At 36.4% G+C, this 17,449-nt stretch overlaps 2 protein-coding genes and 1 pseudogene across 3 annotated transcripts; 2 read left to right on the plus strand and 1 right to left on the minus strand.

Moving 5' to 3' along the window:
* The first annotated feature begins 1,828 nt into the window (after positions 1-1,828).
* On the plus strand, positions 1,829-7,011 carry LOC114762108 (heat shock 70 kDa protein 15). The gene is made up of 10 exons (XM_028951568.1): positions 1,829-1,968; positions 2,714-3,942; positions 4,141-4,368; positions 4,489-4,584; positions 4,705-4,932; positions 5,369-5,563; positions 5,656-5,802; positions 5,952-6,101; positions 6,182-6,312; positions 6,561-7,011. The coding sequence occupies exons 2-10, from the start codon at positions 2,773-2,775 to the stop codon at positions 6,796-6,798; spliced, it is 2,583 nt and encodes an 860-aa protein (XP_028807401.1). The 5' UTR covers positions 1,829-1,968; positions 2,714-2,772; the 3' UTR covers positions 6,799-7,011.
* A 2,422-nt stretch (positions 7,012-9,433) lies between these two features.
* On the plus strand, positions 9,434-14,362 carry LOC114762068 (pentatricopeptide repeat-containing protein At3g16010-like). Of its 2 annotated transcripts, XR_003742216.1 has the most exons (4): positions 9,434-9,677; positions 10,273-12,126; positions 13,091-13,168; positions 13,868-14,362. XR_003742216.1 is itself a non-coding variant. In XM_028951521.1 (3 exons), exons 1-2 carry the CDS (start codon positions 9,602-9,604, stop codon positions 12,114-12,116), a joined length of 1,920 nt encoding a protein of 639 aa, XP_028807354.1. In that variant the 5' UTR covers positions 9,434-9,601; the 3' UTR covers positions 12,117-12,126; positions 13,868-14,362. The 2 variants fall into 2 exon arrangements, 1 of the variants encoding a protein (XP_028807354.1); XM_028951521.1 differs by lacking the exon at positions 13,091-13,168.
* A 778-nt stretch (positions 14,363-15,140) lies between these two features.
* On the minus strand, positions 15,141-17,145 carry LOC114762075 (trihelix transcription factor ASIL1-like; annotated as a pseudogene).
* Between the last annotated feature and the right edge of the window lie 304 nt (positions 17,146-17,449).

Here is a 17,449-nt window from a genome sequence, read left to right on the forward strand (position 1 = left end):
AATTGGTTCTTACGAAAAAGGTGTTTAACCATGAGGCATAGAATTTGATTGTGTGAATAGATTAGTTAGTTAAAATAATGTGTTTTTTTACATCAAACATGCAACACAAAAATTAACGTGGATTAGTTTTTGCAATAAGGGTTTTAGTCATATCATGCATCAAATTCAAGTTCATGTCAATATAAAAAACACAGGTATTTTTCCAATTTCATATTTTGTTCAAAGCATTCATTTTTCCCACATAGTATTATTACCAATTATAAAACTTTTTAACTAAATAACCACATTCCTTTCACTATTTCGTGACTTTGTATTTAAAGTAATTTTGATATTTTTGTAAGAAATAATAAACTTTAACTAACCTTGTTAATTTATGTAGAGTCATTATCAGACATCGATGATAAAGATTGAAGACAATAGCATATACTACTTCCGGTCCTTAATATAAGATCTTATTTGACTTTTATTTTGGTCCTAAATATAAGACCCTAATCCACTTTGTCTATCATATTTATGCATTTTTTCCAAAATAATCTTTCTAATAATGATAGTTCTAATCAATATATTTAATTAGCAAAGATATTTTAAGAAAGACAACATCTATTTTATCACAGACAACTAATTTAACTTCTTTTCTCAATCTCCTCAGATTAATTAACTATCTCTTATAATTAGGATCGAAAGTAGTACTCCTCCAGTCCTTAATATAGGATCCAATTGTGAGTTGGTTTTGTTCTTAAATATAAGACCAATTTCTCATATTTATCAATGTTCTCTAAATTACCCCTATGAATACTCCCTTAACCATAATCAAGTAAAAGGAGGAGAGAGGGTATTAAGAAAGATGATTATGATGTTTTAGGAAAAACGTGTCACATTTCTTATAATTAACTAATTTACCTAACTTCCTTAATTTAATCAAATTAGTTAAATGGGTCTTATATTAAGAATCGGAGGAGTATTTTGTTTTTTTTTTTTTAAGAAGAAGGAAGCAACATGTGTTGAAATAAAAAATGGGAAGTCCAAGATTTGATTTTTGAACCGATCTTGTACTTTGCAGCATATGTACTGTGTTTTGAGCATCTCGTCAGCAAACATGGACGTGATGAATGTTGAAGTCATATCGGTATATTCTTCGAGTTCTCTACTGTGAATCTTTCCCGAGAAAGTTAGGCACGAAAAATCCTTCTTTTTTTTTAATAGCAAAAATCAAATCAAATTCTCTCAATATATTTTATCTCTTATATTTATTTATTTTTTTAAAAAATAGTTTCAAAGGTTATTGCATAAATTAAATGATTTACATTTTAATACACATGATTAACAAAAATATTTTAAAGAAAATATCACTCATTTATTTCAAACAACTAATTTAACCAAACCAAAAACAATACACATGACATGATTAAATACCAGTACTCTTAAAAATACTTATAAATATGTTTTAAGCTAAGACAAAAATTTTTTTTGAATACTTACTTCGTATTTCATAAATTATGATTAAAAAATTATTTATAATTTATAATTTATAAATATTTAAATATGTTTGCCGTAAAAGGGTTTTTTTTTTTTTTTTGGGTCAAACCGTAAAAGGGTTCACTTTGTCAAGTTTCCCCGGAGAACCCGAGTAGATCCTTCCAGAAGGATGGCTGCATATCTAGACACCTCTAGGGACCAATAGAACACGCCTTTCATCGATGCCCAAAAATTAGAACAGAACACAGACTAAACTGTTATTAATTCTTTTTTTAAAAAGTTGAAATTGTAATAAGAAAAAATCAAAAATCAAAAGTCGAAAATCGCACACATCGACCCACCCAGTCGCACGCCCTATTAAGCCTCGTTCCTCCTCCTCTTCGTCTACGTTGTTAAAGGGTTCAGATTGTTCCAGAACCCCCAAAATCACGACCCCTCTCTAGACTCGTCTTCGCGGCTTCTCTTCTCTTCTCTTTCGGATCGTCGCTCGAGGTACTCTTGTGCTTTTCTTTTTTTCTTCATCAGATTCATTTCTCGCGTTTCGTTTGATGCTTCTTAAGCTTGTAGATCTGCTGGCTCATGGTGTTAGATTCATGCAATCCGTCTTGTTACGGAGCAAATAATTGTGGGTACTTGATATTATGGGCTGTTTAGAATTTGTTGGAATTGGCGATTCGTTTGTGTTTGCTTCATCAGTGGTACTTAAGTGTGTACATTGCGTCTCCTGGTTAGTTATTGGAGGCCTAATTTAACTCTTTTGTTGCGTTTGGTTCTAACTGAATAGAGATGCTATGGATTAGACTTAATTTTTACTTCGAAGCTTAAGGTGTTCGTTGCTGCTATGAAAAATCTGATGCCTTCCCAGGAAAAAGGGAATTGACACATGGCTGGTGTTTGTTTGCAACTAAACGTACCCGGAGTGCTTTAATGTGCTTGATGGTTAGGTTATGTTATTTCTGCTAAAACATTTTTTTAAAAAAAAAAAATTGCGATCTGTACTTGTCTGGTCGAATGCTAAATTAAATCTGCCTGTGTCTGTCCATATAGTGTTATCCATATCCTTGCTTTTCATGGGCATATGCGGGCTAAAGGACTGACTTTTATTTTTTCTCTCTTTCACAAACCTTTTTCATTGCTCAGCTGACGTTTTTGCTTGATTTTATGGTTTTCTATTTCATGCTATTTTGTTTCCAGAAAATATTTTGCTTCAGATGTAAATGTTTCATGAAATTTTCAGATATTCTTTTTGGCTGGAAGACCAATTTCTAAGCGATTGGCCTAGCTTTTCCTGCAAAGATGAGCGTGGTTGGTTTTGATGTTGGGAATGAGAGCTGCATCGTTGCTGTTGCAAGGCAGAGGGGGATTGATGTTGTGCTCAATGATGAGTCCAAGCGTGAAACTCCTGCAGTTGTATGCTTCGGTGACAAACAAAGGTTCATTGGGACTGCCGGGGCTGCATCTACTATGATGAACCCCAAGAATTCAATCTCACAGATAAAGAGACTAATTGGTAGACAATTTTCCGACCCAGAATTGCAGCGGGATCTGAAATCATTGCCTTATGCTGTCACTGAAGGGCCTGATGGATTTCCATTAATTCATGCACGGTATTTGGGTGAAGTTAGAACATTTACGCCTACTCAAGTTCTGGGAATGGTGTTGTCAGATCTCAAGGGGATAGCTGAGAAGAATCTGAATGCAGCTGTTGTTGATTGTTGCATTGGAATTCCAGTTTATTTTACTGATCTTCAGAGAAGGGCAGTCTTAGATGCAGCAAAGATTGCTGGTCTGCATCCTCTTCGCTTGATTCATGAAACAACGGCAACTGCCTTGGCTTATGGAATTTATAAAACAGATCTTCCTGAAAATGATCAACTGAATGTTGCCTTTGTTGATATCGGACATGCTAGCATGCAAGTGTGCATTGCTGGCTTTAAAAAGGGGCAGCTGAAAGTATTGGCCCATTCATTTGATAGGTCTCTAGGTGGTAGAGATTTTGATGAGGTCTTATTTAATCACTTTGCTGCAAAATTTAAGGAGGAGTACAAGATTGATGTTTTCCAGAATGCCAGGGCTTGTCTAAGGCTCAGGGCTGCATGTGATAAGCTGAAGAAGGTTCTCAGTGCAAATCCAGAGGCACCTCTGAACATTGAATGCCTAATGGAAGAGAAGGATGTCAGGGGATTCATCAAGCGTGAGGATTTTGAGCAACTAAGTGTTCCAATTTTGGAACGTGTGAAGGCACCTTTAGAGAAGGCATTAGCAGAAGCAAACCTTACTGTTGAGGATATTCACATGGTTGAGGTGGTTGGCTCAGGTTCTCGCGTACCAGCTATAAACAAAATATTGACAGAATTTTTCCAAAAGGAGCCAAGGCGCACAATGAATGCAAGTGAGTGTGTTGCCAAGGGTTGTGCCTTGCAATGTGCAATTCTTAGTCCGACATTTAAAGTGCGAGAGTTTCAGGTAAAGTTTCTTCCATCCTATCAATTTGTATATGTTAACGTTTGTCATTTACTGTTTTACTATGCCATCTTCCTCAGTGCACAACTGTTTAGGACCCTAGGGAATATGAATTTCAATCACTTTTTTTAATTCAATGATTTTTAATTTCCTGTACATATGCATGCTGGATTGCTGATGTGCTTATTTCTGTATCTGAAGGTCAATGAAAGCTTTCCGTTTTCAATTTCACTGTCATGGAAAGGCTCTGGTCCAGATGCACAAGAAAATGGAGCAGATAATCGCCAAAGTACTGTTGTTTTTCCCAAAGGAAATGCCATACCGAGTGTCAAGGCCCTGACATTTTATAGGTCAGGAACATTTTCTGTTGATGTGCAGTATGATGATACGAGTATGCTGCAAGGACCTGCAAAGATTAGCACATATACTGTGAGGATATTTTCAACCCATTAATTTGTTGTGCTTTCTTTTATTTTTATGGTCAAGCAATTCAGTGATTTTTTTTTCTATTTTTCTCTTGATAGTCACTTGACTGTATTGTTTATGCAGATTGGTCCTTTCCAAACTACAAAGAGTGAAAGTGCGAAAGTTAAAGTGAAAGTTCGTCTGAATTTGCATGGAATTGTATTTGTTGAGTCAGCTACTGTAAGTATTTTTAATGCTGAGAGTTTGAGTGCACTTATATTCTCCTTCTCTGCTGGAATCTGTATTCTGAGGTCTGGTGGAAATTTTTTCACCGGTTAACATTCTGCTACTTTGTTTTAGCTTCTGGAGGAGGAAATCGTTGAGGTTCCAGTGTCAAAAGAACCAGCAGGAGAAAATGCTAAGATGGACACTGATGAGGCTCCTACTGATGCTGCCGCACCACCACCGTGCTCTAATGATACTGATGTCAATATGCAAGATGCAAAGGCAACTTCTGAAACCTCTGGGGTTGAAAATGGCATCCCAGATACAGCAGACAAGCCTGTGCAGATGGAGACTGATACCAAGGTTGGTTCTATCGACTGGTGTGTTCAAGCATATTTATACATGCTCAAACTACCAATTTTATAATTACTTATTCCTGTTGTCCTTGACCTGATTTTTTGACGTGATTGATTAGATCTTGATGGTTTTGCACCTATAGGTAGCTAAGCAAAATTTTTGGTGTGTCAGTTCAAAGTATCTAATATTTGTATCTCGTAGTGGCTAAGAAGTAGCTGTTGATAGTTTCATAATGGATTTTCCTAATCTATTTGTCATTGTAGTAAGCTTAAAATGTGTACCTGTATAGTTGAATGTGAAGTCTTAGCTGCCCCTTTGCTACCATGCACACCTGAGCTCTGCTACTGTTTGATTTTGTGCTTCTATGCAAGCCTGGTTTTCTCAAGCATAGTCATCTGATATTCTATACATTTGACTGACTCGGCTTGTAATAATTTTGTAGGCTGAGGCTCCGAAGAAGAAGGTCAAGAAGACAAATATACCTTTTTCAGAGCAGGTTTATGGAGCCCTGGCCCCTGCAGATCTCCAGAAAGCTGTGGAGAAGGAGTTTGAACTGGCTTTACAAGATCGAGTAATGGAGGAAACAAAAGACAGGAAAAATGCAGTTGAGGCATATGTTTATGACATGAGAAACAAGGTAAAAAAAAAACCCTTTATTTCCTCCTACTCTGTCCAATTTTTTATGTAAGTTAAGGATTTATAGAACCGATCTTGCTGTTACTGCTTCAGCTTGCTGACAAATACCAAGATTTTGTCACTGCTTCGGAGAGGGAGGAGTTTAATGCCAAACTTCAGGAGGTGGAAGACTGGTTATATGAAGAGGGTGAAGATGAAACTAAAGGTGTATACATTGCCAAGCTTGAGGAACTCAAGAGGGTAAGTTTCATAAACTATAAAATATCCATTGCCCTGTCAAGGTGTCAAGCACACAATTTTTTTTTTTTTGCACTTTGCTTTTATTATGTAAAACATACACTGGGAGGTTCTTCCTTTTGTTCTAATAATTGGAGTTCTTACTACTGCAGCGAGGTGATCCAATTGAGGAGCGTTACAAGGAATTTATGGAGAGAGGTACAATAATCGATCAGTTCATCTACTGCATAAATAGTTACAGAGAAGCTGCCATGTCAAATGATCCCAAATTTGATCATATTGACATCTCTGAGAAGCAGAAGGTAACGCTCGTCAACTTGATCTTTTCTTCCCTTCTTTCATTGCCATTGAATCTTAGATGGTCTTTTCCATTTCTTTGTAGGTATTGAATCAATGTGTGGAAGCTGAGGCCTGGCTTAGGGAGAAGAAGCAGCAGCAGGATTCACTTCCAAAACATGCTCCTCCTGTACTCCTATCAGCTGACATAAGAAAGAAAGCTGAGGCAGTTGATAGGTATGCCATGTATCCCATCTCCGTTATTTAGGTGATATTTTCATAATGTGGAGTCAGGTGACGTGAGGCTTATCTCGCTTTACCATATGGTCTCCGTACTTGCCTTTTACCATGTGGATGACCCTTTCACGTGGCCTAACTGATCATATTATGGCAAACATCCCAATTACGATTTAAGTACTTCTTTGTATTTCCTTTTTCTCTTCCATTTTTGGGGAAGTAATTTTGTTTATATATTTCCTATGAAGGTTCTGTAAGCCGATCATGACAAAACCAAGGCCGGCCAAGCCAGCTACTCCTGAAGCAACCGCAACCCCACCTCCTCAGGGTGGTGAACAGCCGCCTCAACAAACTGAGGGGGATGCAAACACCAATGCTAGTGCCAGTGCCAATGAAAATGCCGGGGACAATGCTGCTGGTCAGGCTCCACCGCCAGCGACTGAACCAATGGAGACTGACAAGTCAGAGAACACAGGCTCTGCATAATTTTTGATGGTTTATTTTAAAGTTAGTGAGAAGACCATAAGTCTCTTACCTTCTGTATAAGAATACGATTTGGACTTTTGGGAAATAGGATTTGAAAGGTGGGATTAGCAGTGAGTGGCCGCTGGATGCTTTGGTTAGAGCCCTCTCTGCGGGATGGCTTCGCAGATTTTATTACGTTCTTTGAAATCCGGATTTTCTTTTTCTTTTTCTTTTTTTTTTTTTTGCCACTGAAAGGGTTTTGAAGAGAAAATGATTATGTGTGTGGGTCTACCTTCCTAGCCCGCCCCTTAGGGGGTTGGGTTGTTTCTGTACGGTCTCTAGAGTTGAGTTATAATATCTATTTACAATTTTATAATTTTCATACAAAATCTTCTTTCAATTAAATAAATCAATTATTGTTATTTGTTCCCAGTTATTATTTTAACATTGGCAAATTTTCTGTCTACCACATAGAACTAAGGTGAGCTGTGCTTATTTTTAAAGCAAGTGAGTTGTGCTATGTGTGATTTCTGGATAGTACAGTTTATTCTTTTCTTTCAGATTTTAATATAAGATTTATTTAACTAATTTAATTAGATTGAAGAAGTTAAGGAAGTTAGTTAATTATAAGAAATATAACATGTTTTTTTTAAATACCATAATTATTTTTTTAATATTTTTTTTACTTGATTATGATTGAGGGAAATTTATAAGAGTTATTTGAAAAAAAAATTAATAAATATAAAAAATAGGTCTTATTAATAGTAGGAGAGTTTTTTTTTTTTTTTTTGGGGGTTTACAAGGTAATAGAATAATGCGATGGAAATAAAAGGGGATTGAATTTATGTTGCTTACAAATTTTAGTCTTTTCAGAGAGCACTGCTGCCTATAAGTGTCTCCTTAAGTGCGTTGCTCATGTTGGGCTGGTTGGCTGGCTTGAGCTAATGCTTTGTTTCCGGAAAGGACCGAGCCTTAAGATTGATGTCTTATTGATTTCTTATTTACAAGTGGGGCATAATTTCTCATTCACCAATGGGACGTGGGTCTAAAAGAAAGAGACAACATGGAGAATTAAAATTTGAATCCCTTATGGGAGAAGCCTCCACAATCACAAAAGAACAAAGTCAATGTTAAGCAGAAAAAGGGAGTTTCTTTCATCAACATCCATCTCACATTAAGAAAGATAGAATTTGATCGAATATGCATAATTCTTTTCCATCCCATGTAACCAAAGTGACTTCTCCATGGTTTCATTTTTTTAGATCAATAACAAAGAAAAAATAATACTCCTTCGGTCTTTAATATAGGACCTCAATTCTTGAGTTGGTTTTGGTCTTAAATATATGACTCATTTTTCATATTTATTAATTTTCTCTAAATTACCCCTATGGATATTCCCTCAATCATAATCAAGTAGAAGAGGGAGAGGGGGTATTAAGAGAGATGATTATGGTGTTTTAGGAAAAATGTGTCACTTTTTTTATAATTAACTAACTTACCTAACTTTCTTAATCTAATCAAATTAGTTAAATGGGTCTTATATTAAGAGGATCGGAGGAGTAATTTATCTAGAATTGCCAAGCAACCTTGGCCTCAATAATTCCCAGTGAATGGCTGTGTAAAATGATTTGCAACTAAACGGACGCTTTCTTCCGCCTATCTGTTCCCTCATCATTGATGAACTTAGAAATGACGCCAATCCACGTTTTAAGGAAGAGATGCACAGGTTCCTTTTTTTCTTCTCAATAATAATTTTGAAATCTAATAATAATTTCCAATTTTTGACAAAAAAAATTTCCAACATCTGAAAATTATTACTCCCTCTTGTCCCAAATGTAAGAGCCAATTGAGAGGTTTGTTTAATGCTAGATGTAAATCTGTGTTCCAAATTTTTCAAATTATCCTTATTGATTGTGCATGTTAAAGAAAATTTTTATTAATAAAGATAATTTTCAATGCAAATGATTAAATGAGATATTTTTAAAAAATTATTTACAAATGACTAGCTGAAGTTGTAACTCAACTAATTTTATTAATTTTTGTAAATTGATGATTTACTGACTATATTTAGTACGGATGAAATATTACCTTCAGCTTTAATTATAAGATCTGGTTTGTAGTTTACAAAAGAGATCTTATAATTAAATTGAAGGTAATTAGGACCGGAGATAGTATTATATTACCTCCAGTCTTTAATATAAGATTTCGTTTGATTTTTATTTTCGTTCTAATTATAAGACCCCAATCTACTTTGACTTTCATATTTATGTATTTTTTTCCAAGATAATCCTTCTAATAATGGTAGTTCTAACCAATACACTTCATTAACAAGGATATTTTAGGAAAGACAACACATATTTATTACAAATAATTAACTTAACTTAACTTACTTTTTTAATCTCTTTAAATTAGTCAACTAGCTCTTATAATTAGGACTGGAAGTAGTATTTTGAAACATTTATCATAGGTTTTTGTCCGTATCATAGCCGATCTCATGGGCCATTTGTTATATATGAATTTCATAATCTGTATATGAAAATGGCTAAGAAGAAGTTGGTTTTTGGGAAACAAATACACAAAAAGCCCATCAACAAAAGAAGAAAAAAACGAGACAGAAAATGAAAAGAGAAGGAAAAAAACGCAGAACTTGGGCGAGGTAGAGGGGAAAATTGGGCATGCTGGCGAAGAAGATTAACAAGTTTGTTTGTTTGATCATCGGCGTGAGCGAGTGCTCGTTTGTTGCTTGTGGAATGCGCCGGCCTTAAGCTTTGGCGTATGTTTCAAGGAGTTGGGCTGGAGTATATTCAGGCTGCTGGGAACAAGAATGCTTATTGGCTCCATTGCTATTAGGAGGAGAATCTCAACCTGGCCTCCTTTGTCTGAGAGAACAAAGCAAACAGGTGTGTGTTTATTACTTTGTTTTTTCGAATTTCATCGAAGCCAAGCGTGTAATGTTCAAGATAGTGATTTAATGTTAATATAAGCATGCATTTGTGAAACAGTGATATCCAAATGGAAATAGTTGTTGACCTAGTTATTCTTTATTGTCTGCATTTGAAAAGAGTAAAAGGTCTTCTTTGTGTTGCTGATTTCCTCACTTACTAATAATTTTGAGAATACCTGAAATACTTTTGAGAATACGTGAATTTCTTTGGATTTGGTTACTGCGTGTTCTATCGAAACGCTTATAGTTCAAACTGGCGGAAGTGTTGTCATTCAAATGTTTCTTTTAGAAAGCCAAAACCTTCCAAGGAGAAGGGGATCAGTTGCTATGAAAAACAATTTTGGGGCCAAGACGAAAACATTTATCAACTTAATTGTTCTTTTTTTTCCTTTTGCATTTGAAGAAGGGGAGGGGGGGGGGAGCAACTCAACTTTGTTCCGTACTGCTGTTTTCCCTGGGCACTAATAGATTCTTGCTGAAGGAATACCTGAATCTTATTAATTTGGATGTATTGAACTTTCTATCTAACTGTCTATAGCTCAAACTAGCAGAAAATGAGATCGTCAAAATGTTCCATGTTCCTAGCCCAAAAGAAGAAAGCCAAAATATTCCCATGAAAAGAGGAAGGGTATCGTGGAAGGACCCTTCTACGCGAATGTTGGACGATAGATTCATTCGGATTTTGAAAATATTTAAATGGGGTCCCGATGCAGAGAAGGCATTGGAAGTGCTCAAGCTGAAGGTGGATGCACGCCTGGTTCGTGAGGTTCTAAAGATAGATGTTGAGGTTCATGTTAAGATCCAATTCTTTAAGTGGGCTGGGAAGAGAAGGAATTTTCAACATGATGCAATGACATACATGTCTTTGATCCATTGTTTGAATGAAGCTGGGCTGGTTGGTGAATTATGGAAGACAATACAAGACATGGTTAGGAGTACTTGTGTACTCAGTCCTGCTGAGTTATCTGAGATTGTGAAAATTTTGGGCAGGGCTAAGATGGTCAACAAAGCATTGTCTATCTTCTATCAGGTTAAAGGCCGCAAGTGCAGGCCTAATGCAGCTACTTACAACTCTGTCATCTTGATGCTGATGCAAGAGGGCCATTATGAAAAAGTCCATGAGCTGTATCACGAGATGTGTAGTGAAGGTAATTGTTTGCCTGACACATTTACATATAGTGCACTCATATCAGCCTTTGCAAAGCTAAATCGAGACGACTCAGCCATTAGATTATTTGAAGAGATGAAGGAGAATGGATTACGGCCCATACCAAAAATTTATACAACATTAATGGGAATATATTTCAAGTTGGGCAAGGTTGAAGAAGCTCTGGGCATAGTCCAGGAAATGAGAGTGCAGCGATGTCCCCCAACTGTCTTTACTTATACAGAGTTGATAAGGGGATTGGGGAAAGTCGGGAGGGTTGAAGATGCGTACAGGATATACAAAAATATGCTGAAAGATGGTTGTAAACCTGACGTTATTCTGATGAATAATTTGATTAATATTCTGGGCAGATCAGGTCATTTGGAAGATGCTATCAAGCTTTTTAATGAAATGGAATTGCTTCATTGCACACCAAATGTTGTAACATATAATACAATAATCAAATCTTTATTTGATGCCAAAGCTCCACCTTCTGAGGCTTCTTCATGGTTTGAGAGGATGAAAAAAGATGGAGTTGTCCCCAGTTCATTTACTTATTCAATTCTCATTGATGGTTTCTGCAAAACAAATCGAGTTGAGCAGGCTCTGCTGCTCCTTGAGGAAATGGATGAAAAAGGCTTTCCACCTTGTCCTGCTGCCTACTGCAGCTTGATCAACAGCCTTGGAAGAGCAAAACGCTATGAAGCTGCCAAGGAACTATTCCAGGAATTGAAAGAGAACTGTGGACGCTCAAGTGCTCGTGTGTATGCTGTAATGATAAAGCATTTTGGAAAATGTGGACGTTTGAATGAAGCTATAGATCTTTTCAGTGAGATGAAAAAGCTTGGATGTACCCCTGATGTGTATGCTTATAATGCACTCATGTCAGGGTTGGTGAGGGCTAACATGGTAGATGAAGCTTATTCCTTGCTTAGAACCATGGAAGAAAGTGGTTGCACCCCAGACATAAATTCTCATAATATTATTCTAAACGGCTTAGCTAGAACAGGTGGCCCAAAGCGTGCTATGGAAATGTTCACAAAAATGAATCATTCTAATATTAAGCCAGATGCGGTTTCTTACAACACTGTTCTCAGTTGTCTTAGCCGAGCAGGCATGTTTGAACAGGCTGCAAGGCTGATGAAAGAAATGAGTGCAAAGGGATATCAGTATGATCTCATTACTTACTCTTCTATACTTGAGGCAGTAGGCAAGGTAGATGGAGATTGTAATGTGGCAGAATCATGAAAACAATTTGGTATGGCATAACTTGCTCGTCTTAAGATTTCATTTCAGCTTCTTTGAATGAATATTATCAAAGCATTTTTTCAGACTGTCACTTTAGACGTTTTCTTTGTTACTAAAGAGTTGACAGTTCCTAGGCAAGTTTTGGATTCCCAAAAGGAAAAAAAATCTTATTGAATTAGTTTGCATTATAGAATCTGCGTATGAAGAGAATATTCTTATACAGTTCTTACCTGGGAGGTTTCCATAATATTAATCTATATGTTAAGTCTTGTTGAACCTTACTAAATTAGAACTATTAAAGCTGACTCTGTTATTTGAGTAAAACTTAAAGGATAAAAGGTCTAGATTGCATATGCATGAATGCATGATGATTAGATTAATATTCTAACACATCCCGATAAAATAAATGAACACTGTTTCTTCAAGAAAGACAACAAGCCTAATCCCACTCATTGTTCTATATTAACAGCCAAACTCTTCAGATATATTATTCATGAAAGGGTTGAGATACATCCAGCATCTTGAAGTATTTTTTCAAGTGCATCCTGTATCCTAAAAAGTATTTTGTGGTGCATCCAGTACCTGAAGTATTTTTCAAGCATGTCTAGCACTCTGAAATTTTTTTTTTTTTGCCTTAGTATTGAATGCACCAAAAAAAATTTTTGGGTGCTGGATGCACCTAAAAATATATATTTTAGGGTGCTAGATGTACAAAAATACTTCAAGGTACTAGACACACTGAAAAAACTATTTCAAGGAGTTAGATGTGCCACAACATACTTTAGGGTGCTGCACCTTAACTCTTCATTAAATGCACACTGTTGCTTAAAGCATTAATTTCTGTCCACTGAGGATCCTATGATAAATTATAGGTCAATATGCATGTAACCTCGTGCAGGCTCTACGTTTTATGTTAATTTTTTTTTTTTGGGCCAAACGTTTTATATTAATTGAAATTATCTGATTTCAAACAGGAACTGAATCTAATGAGTTATGCACAGTGAGGCGGCTAAGACAAGTTGTTGTTTGCTACCGCTACAACTTGTCTGCAGGTCAGATTTCCTCTATTTAATCTCCCGCAGGGAATTTGCATTAGTATCAATATGGAAGTGTGAAATCTATAATTTAGCAAGAATATTCACCCTCCAGTTCAGATAAGGCAGATATGGAATAAGTCAGTGTCACATATATATGGAGATGCCATCAGTGTTTTCATCTAGTTGCTTGAGATGCTCTATGCTAAAGCAATAGTCTATTGGGCAAAAAGAAAAAACCTTGATGGCAATAATATCTTTAGTCTACCTTGTCTGTTCTATACATGACGGTGCGTTATTACAACCATTCGTTTTATCCCTGAGAGTGTCTTTATAATATGGGCTCCGTCCCAACTGTGCTCTTGATTTCTTTTTCCTTTTCCATAGTTAAAATTATTTATTCGTTGTGAAAATTTGGAAGATACCTGAAGTAGGGTCGCCACAGCATGCTTAACCTCTGGATTTCAAGTTACTGTTTATGTATCTGATTTTGGCTTTAACCTGTGAATATTTTTATGTCGCATCTATTGGTGGGACATAGGCTATGTGATTGTTTGTTTGTCTTTTTTCTTTCTCTCCCTGTGATGAGGAAGTCTTGTGAAACTAACTTATGAGTCACAATAATTGTCAGTGCAAATAGTATGGTTAATGAATTCTCTCTATGTTCTCTCACATACAGTTCTTTCATGACTGATGAGCAAGATAATGATTATGCAGTTTTAGCGAAGTACTTTTGATGTAGCCAAGGGCATATTCATTCCACCAAGGCATCAACATAAGGGAGGACTTGCATATTGATTGAAGAGTACAAAAATTTTGAAGTTGAACCGGCATTAGAGACTCAGCTTAGAGAATCGACTGGGGAATTTGATTTCACGCTGCCAGATTTTTTATATGGTAACTGTTTACATTTCTAACAGTTAACCCTCCAACCTCTGTGAATCTATTCTTATTCCACGTCGAGGCATGGAGTGGTCATCTGACTAAGGGGGACTTGACTCTGGATCATTGTTTTTAATGTTGAAGTTGTTGTAAATTCTAAAAGAGAAAAGAAAAAAGTTCGAGTGGTAGAAAATGAGGAAGTATAAAGGAAGTGAGTTTCATAGGTACATTCTTTGTCATTTTTTCTTTGAATTGTATAATTAACAATCAAGGATTCTGAAAGATCTTCATTATAGAGATTTTGGCAATGAAGGAGAAAGTGGTGATTAACTGAGAACTTGCTTTCCTTAATATGAATTTGGTTCCCCTGAAGTTCGAGCCTTTGATATTGGTGAAGTTCTGCCCATAATATCAGTACTCTATACCCTTTCAGGTGCGCAAATTTTTATATAACGCTAGCAAAGACTTCGCCAACTTAAGAGATTCAAACTCCAGAGGATCAGGATTCCAATTAGCATGCAAGTGAAGATAGACCCTTTTATCTTGTAGAGACGAATTAAATGCTTCCCTTTTCCTCACATGGGAACAAAGGAATTAATGCATTATCTCAGACTGCGCAATTAAGAACATCATAAACCGGATGGTTTTTCAGATACACGACATGGTTTTGTTCTGAATCGATATAGGTATAAGCCTTAAATTCAACCATTTTTCCTTGAGAAATTTTTGCCTCACTTGATTGGCGCCCTTCTTGGGCAAGCTGAAGCCTGAAGCCTGATCGAATTTTGTTCGAAGTCAAATCATGAACCAGATCTCATTGCTATACTTTCCCCATTCTAAATGCAGATGTAAAGCCAGAAGGGAAAATTTTGTTTATTGGATCTTAATTGGAAATGCGTTTTTCCTCTCTTGGAGCTGCAACGTTGGTTTCAGTAGAAGTTCCTTTTAGTTCAACATTCATTGAAGTTATTTAAAAGTAACTTTTTGAAGACAAATTTGACTATTTTGAAACACTTCAAAATGAAAATAATAACTAATAAGATTAAAGAATCAAAATTCTATTTTCGCAGAAGGCATCTTATGAGCTGTTGAGAGGGGAGAAAAACAATAGACTAGAATGGTATGAACCATTGAGCACATGCAGTGATAACATGATAATGACTGTCCAATTTTCATTCTACTGTATTGCAACATTCCTGACAAATGTACTGCTACACAAGAAAATTCTAAAACGGGGGGAAATGCCTCGAATATTATACAGCAGATGGTGTCTACATTTTATGTAACATTATGAGCTACAAGTCATGTCAGACCCAAAAAAAGAATGATAAAGGAGCTACAAGACATAAACATTACTGATCCTTCTCTACAGAAACATCATTATCCTCATTGTCTCTCTGGTCCAGTTTTGCAATCTCACTTTGCAATCTCTCTAATATCTGCCTCTTCTGTGTTTCCAATTCTCTATGGAAATCCATTCTCATCTTTTCCAGTTCCACCATCAGCTGCCTTTTACTATTTTCAATCTTTTCATATATCTCACCGAATTTCTGAATTGATTCAGCAACCAATCTGCAGGAAGTTTCATCGCTGTTCCCCCCATGCCTTCTTTTCTTTGGATTAAGTCCACCTAAATACTCACCAGTAGATTCTGAATTCCCTGGACTATCCCTCATTTCATCTAACCCATTTGCACGGTTCAAATAAACTCTGGGGTTCATAAAAACATACTCTCCTGAGTCTAACCCACAAGAGAGACCAGCATGCTGTGGAGGGGAAGACAACAGCTTATCCATCCTTTTGAAATAGACCCATTTGCTTGATCCACCACCCATTTCTGCTAATTTAGTTTTCTCCTTTTTGTATTTTTTCTTTAATGTGTCCAGGCGATTCCGACATTGCGCATCTGTCCTTTCAATTTTTGAAACTTCTGATACTTCCTCTGCAACTTCTTGCCATTGCTCAGACCGAAGACTCTTCCTTCCCTGTTGAAGAAACCGATTCCCCCAGGCATCAAGAAGAAAGAATGTCTCATTTTCAGTCCAGTCAGTAAGGGAATTCCTGGAACCAACATATGGTTTTGGGTCTGAGCGAGTTGCCCCTGATGGTGCTGCTGGCACACGAGGGGCAACTTCATAAGCTGAAATCAAGCTTTTCAGCTTTCGCTTTTTCGGATGCCATTCTGAATCATCTTCAACTCTCTTCTTATAACTCCTCTTCTTACCACCATCATCATCAGTATCATCATTATCATCATTGTCATTTTCATCATCATCTTCACCCTCATCATCTTCCTCATAATCATTGTCATCAACATCATTTTGGGAATATATACTATTACTCTGATCAGCATCATCATCTTCCCCGCCTCCTAAAAGTTCTACATCCTCTCCATCTCCATCATCATCATTATCTTCCACATACTCATTTGTGACCGGCTGAGAATATGGAGAACTCCTAACCGAATGTTTTTGATGATTCAGATAGCCATAACCTTGATGGTTTTTATCACCATACATAATAGGGGGATATCTTGCATCAATCCTTGGTATCATCCATTAAACAAACCACAATCCCAAGCAAGTAAAGCCAAAAACTAATAGGGGGAAAAAGAAAATTGGTTCCTAGCTTCTAACAAAGTAGCCCATTTTCACTGACTTGGGTTAAAATATCAAGCCTAACAGCTGCTCAGAGTACACAATACCCCACAATTTCTCCTCCAATAATTAACCTTTCGTACCAATTCCAGATCACCAACGAAAAACTCCAATTATCTTGCTTCAATACAGATTTAACTCCTCCAATAATTACTTTTTGTTTTCACAACAAAAGATCAGATGAACATCTGCGGAAAAAACAAACACTGAATTTAAGAACACAAACAAAGCCCCTGATTCACAAGCTCAAATCGAATTCTAGGAAAAATCAGAAGACATCAAATCTTACCGGAAAGAATGCAACTTTCCAGAAGTTTAAGTTCTCGAATTTCCTCCAGAATACGATCGAAGGGATGCAAAGTTTGTAAATTTGGACAAGGCTGAACATAAACAGCGTGAAATATGATAGCAACATACGAAGTTGCATAGAAAAGCCGTCTGGATACAAGATAGCTGCTGCTAATGTAAGCCGAGGGCGTTAACAGTTATCCACTTATTATATTTATTTATTTATCAGTAAGATTATTCAAGTTCAACTGAGATGGGCCTATACTGTTATCAGTTATTGGACAAGCTGCGTTCTTTTGTCTTGACCTCGCATGAAGTTGCTTCCACACAAAAAAAAAAAAAAAGAAAGGGAGAATAACGCAGAGAAAAACTCTGGTTGAAAAATAATGACATTGAAAAAACCAATGAAAAGTGGATGAAAATGCCCCTCTTTTTTTTAAAAAAAAAAAAAACTTGAACGATAATGCCCTTA

Source organism: Neltuma alba, unplaced genomic scaffold, assembly GCF_004799145.2.
Source record: "Neltuma alba isolate B1F8T4 unplaced genomic scaffold, ASM479914v2 tig00001716_pilon, whole genome shotgun sequence".
NCBI classification, from domain to species: Eukaryota; Viridiplantae; Streptophyta; class Magnoliopsida; order Fabales; family Fabaceae; genus Neltuma; species Neltuma alba.